Genomic DNA, 4,578 nt, shown 5'->3' with positions numbered 1-4,578 from the left:
ATACAGTGGTCTGAAGAAATGTAGGAAATGTGGATGGCAGGGTTGTTTTAAATATTAATTAGTCTAAGAGATGTCAAAGTTTGCTTGGGTCCCAGCTGCTCTGTGAGGCTGTGTCTTACCAAGGCTTCTTGTGGAGATTTTAGACGATTCAGAGTTCCTGAGTGATGCTCCCCTTTGTCTTTTCCTTAAACCTTTCTACAGGTGGGAGAGATGAACTCTGAAGTTTTGATCATTGGTTAAGTCAGCATCCTACTGATCCCTGTAAACTCCTGGAGGGTCTATTTATTACTCATTGAGTTTCCTACCTCTGAAAAATGAAGTGATTATTACAGAGTAGGAAAGGCAGAGGCCGAGAGCTCTGTCCCCAGAGGATTTCTGATCTCTGATTCCCTCATCAGGAGACATATCTTTGCAGAGCTTTCAAGGGTATAGGCATCCCATGCAATTTACTTTCTCATTGTGCTCACTATCATTTCCCCTCCCCTCCTGCACAGGAAAATATATGGCACTCTCCCGCAGTTTGGCCAAACTTATGCCAGTTGCTTCGAGAACACTGTCCAACCATCTCATCCTCTGTCGTCCCCTTCTCCTTGTGCCCTGTAGTCTCTAGCTGCTACTTAAAATGCACTTCATTTTCCCAACCATGCTGCTATTAGCCCAAGGAACACCCCAATGGTTCCCATGGGGACATTCTTCTGGGGCATAGAAGGGATTTTTGTTAGACACACTGTGGGAAGGAAATCGTTAAACCTCCCTACATGCTACTGTATAGTCACAAGAAAATCAGAGGCCCCAGTTCCTGCTGTTAATTATGATGGACTTCCTAAAAGCATAACACATCTGGTTTGGAACTTAGTACATTCTGCTCCAATAATTGCAGGAAGCCAACTTGACTGGCAGAAACTGAGGCAGAATACATGACTGGGGGAAACGGCTGTCTCGATTATGGATCTTTGCAGGCCCAGCATCAATATGCAATATCCTCAGGCAGGGGCCCACCATTGCTGTGCTGCTGCTTGCCCTGGACACCAGATGGCTTGGTCTGAGCCAACATTTAAATTTCCCACCGTGCCACTGAACTACCATTGCTCCAGGGCATTGTGGGAAATTTAAATGGTGAGTCAGATCCACCTTCCTGATCCTCATCATCGCATTGGTACCAGACACTAGTCCATTGTGGCCAACAGGTTAGCCTTCTAGGAGACACCAGCAGAGGAAGAAGGCGACCAGAGGGCATTCTGCCCAGGAGGGATCCAAACCTTGAGCCAGCCTTGTACCTCTGTCAGGCAAGCCAAGAATCTTGCTGGTGGGTGTTTGCCCATCTTTGCCTTCCAGCAGTGCTAGCCTATAGATTGATCCACAACTTTTGATCTTAGATCACCAGGTAAATGTCTGTGAAACAGGTGGAGTGAAGAGTTCCTGAAAAAGAGCAGAATCATTTCTCAGCTCATTTCACCCTATAATTAATTAGCATCAGAGGCTGAACCAAGCTGGGGCCTCTTTAAGGAACGGTCTTCAAAAAAACCTTTCCACTGAGAGGTAAACTATACATTGTACAGCAGAGCTTTCCAAACTGTGTGTTGTGACATGTTAGCATGTCGGCTGCAATGTGTAGTTGTTTCACACAAACGCTCCCCGCTCTCCTCCCGGGGCTGGAAAGGGGTTAGTTGAACCTCCAGTTTGCTAGTAAAACTGAATTACTGTGTCAAGAAATGATGCATGTCTAAAAATTGTGTCACCAACATGAAAAGTTTGGAGAGCTCTATTGCACACTCAATGCATTTGGCAAAGCATGTTCTCCTTCATGGAGAGCACGTGTTGCGGTGGGGTCTAGCAAGACATCCCTCTGTTGCTAGGTGGATATGTTTGGATGGCCACAAATGTGATTGGGCTCCTTTGGGTTGTTAGGGAGATTTTGATGTTGCAAATTGTGATTGACAGCCTAGAGGCTATACATTCCCTGCGCACAGCTTTGAGCTTCCTCTTTTTGCTGCACACATCAGATCACCAGCACCCACCCTCCCTAATTTTAGGGCTTTGTGCGTTTGACCTTGCTATGCCTGTCATGGGGTCGTCTGCTTTGGGGGCAGGGGCCTGGTAGGAATTTTGTCCATTTGGCTGATTGGCTGGTGCCATTTGGTTTTTGCCTACTGCGAAGCAAATCGTCACAACTTGTAAGGTTACAGTTAGGCATTGGTTTGAAATAATTGGTTGGTGGAGGGGTATGGATTTGCTGTGCCTGCCCCTCCAATGCTGCTGCTGCAAGGGTATTCCATTAAAGGAATCCAGGGGCTCGCCATGCTCTTGTTTGAACCCCCGTCAAGGGGCTAGGGCCGCATAAGAGCCCCTGGGAGCATTTGGGGAAAGGTGAGGGCCTGGCACCCAGCTCTATTCTCTCCCCCAAAATGTTGTCCCTTTCTGACTTTCACAGGCTTGCGGATGTCAGTTCTGTCCCTGGGCGGGGACAGATAGACGCAACCAATGCCTAAGCAACCACTCACATTTACCACTCACATTTTGTATTTTAATAAAGTTGTGGCCAAAATTATGCCAAAAACCTTAAACAAAAATTCTGAGTGAATTGTGATTTATTTGAGGGTGGCTTGTGGACCTCGGCACGCAACTAGCTGCAATAGTCATTTTTTTGTAAACAAAAGCTGTTTGGGCAGGGAGGACATTTTTTAGCAGAGAAGCTGAGGCTGAAGACACTTGAAAGCACTGAGCAGAACACTTTAAAGCAGCAGTGCCCAGCCAAAGTGGTAGGCCGTTGGGTCTCAAATCTCAGCAGTGCCCTGCACAATGCCTAAAATCTCTGATGCCAGACTGATGCCTCATCTGAGGCAAATCAGTAGCCCCAGTGAAAACACACATTATTGCACTTGATTGTTATGTACCTTACTTTGGCTGAATTATATATGCATGAATGCTGAATTATACGTGATTTACTATATTTGTTCTTGCCATTTGTTTTATTCTTACTTTTTCTACCTGTGGCCGCTGTGGTGACTGATTCCAAGCAGAAATGCAAGAACAGCTAATTGGAATTGCCACTTGAGCTTTCAAATCCTTCAGAGACCATATTACAAATTCCCAGAACGAGGCATCCCTTTTGGGCAAATCATTGGTTATATTCTCCTGTAGATACTGCTTCAGTGATACAAGCAGGAGCAAGGTGCAAGATTTCAGCTGAAGAAGTTAGAGATGGATGGGGGATTAAAGCTGCTGCAAAGCCATCAGGACGTGGGTAGGCTCTCTTAGTAATTTCTGGTTTATACTGCATTATGTCAGAAGGAGGGGATCCATATATCATTGAGGGTCATCATCAGGTGGAGGTCAGAAGTTATTTTACGTATTTCTTGCATGCCACTAAGCAGCTGGCAATGCTCAGAAAATATTATTTATTGACTTTATAAAAGATAAAGGATTATAAAAATGCAAGCTTTGCCTAGTCATTGAGACTGAGTGCTGAATCAGGATCTAGAAGATGCCCTCAAAGGTAAAATTTCACCAATAACAATAGAAGGCATGAGAGCCAGTGGTACTCAAAGATTCAGAGTTTTGGGTGATCCATAGTTCAATGTATGCTATGTCATTTCAGAAATTGCTTGTCTTTTCTTCTCTATATTCTCTACAGAACTAAAAGGCATGTCCAGGGAAAATCACAGCACCATATATGAGTTCATACTTTTGGGCTTCACTGACTCACCAGAGCTGAAAATCTTGCTTTTCGTATTCTTCCTTGTAGTCTACCTCATCACCATTGTGGGGAATCTTGGGATGATCCTATTAATCAGGATCGATTCTCGACTTCACACCCCCATGTACTTCTTCCTCAGCCAGCTGTCCTTTGTGGACCTCTGCTATTCTTCCGTCGTCACCCCTAAGATGTTGATGGATTTTGTCGTGAAAAGCAAAAGCATTTCCTTGCCTGGATGTGCAGCACAGATGGCTATGTTTTGTCTCTTTGTGGCCACTGAAGCTTTCATTTTGGCAGCCATGGCTTATGATCGGTATGTAGCTATTTCCAAGCCTCTTCTCTATACAGTCATCATGTCCAGGAAAATTTGTGCCCAGCTGATGGTTGGACCCTATCTCGCAGGGCTACTAAATGCGACGACACACACCAGCTTAACTTTCCAGTTAACTTTCTGCAAATCCACAATCAACCATTTCTTCTGTGACATCCCTGCAGTCATATCGCTCTCCTGCTCTGACACAAGTTTCAACTTGATGGTGCTTTTGGGTCTTTCCTTCACCCTTGGAACTCTCAGTGGCGTTATTGTCATCATCTCTTACATCTACATCCTTGCAGCCACCTTGAGGATCCGCTCCAGTGAAGGGAGGCACAAGGCTGCCTCTACCTGCTTTTCCCACCTCACCGCTGTCTCTCTTTTCTTTGGGAGCCTCTTCTTCATCTATGTCCGGCCCAGTTCTGGCTCCTCAGAAGATGAAGACAAGACAGTCTCCATGTTCTACACTGTGCTGATCCCCATGTTAAACCCCTTGATCTACAGCCTAAGAAACAAGGATGTGAAGGACGCAGTCAAGAGGGTGCTTAGAACAAAACATTTATCCTGA

General features: G+C 45.3%; 1 protein-coding gene across 1 annotated transcript; it reads left to right on the top strand.

The window, feature by feature from the left end:
* Positions 1 to 3,636: 3,636 nt before the first annotated feature.
* Positions 3,637 to 4,578, top strand: LOC117061029 (olfactory receptor 5G3-like). The gene has a single exon (XM_033173694.1). It carries the CDS (start codon positions 3,646 to 3,648, stop codon positions 4,576 to 4,578), a length of 933 nt encoding a protein of 310 aa, XP_033029585.1. The 5' UTR covers positions 3,637 to 3,645.

This window comes from Lacerta agilis, chromosome 1, assembly GCF_009819535.1.
Source record: "Lacerta agilis isolate rLacAgi1 chromosome 1, rLacAgi1.pri, whole genome shotgun sequence".
Taxonomy (NCBI): Eukaryota; Metazoa; Chordata; class Lepidosauria; order Squamata; family Lacertidae; genus Lacerta; species Lacerta agilis.
The sequence above is the reverse complement of the archived record's forward strand: the minus strand, read 5'-3'. Positions and strand labels throughout refer to the sequence as shown.

Excerpts from the sequence above, each read along its gene's own strand:
- LOC117061029 (XM_033173694.1), top strand. The coding sequence starts at position 3,646 with ATGTCCAGGGAAAATCACAGCACCATATATGAGTTCATACTTTTGGGC.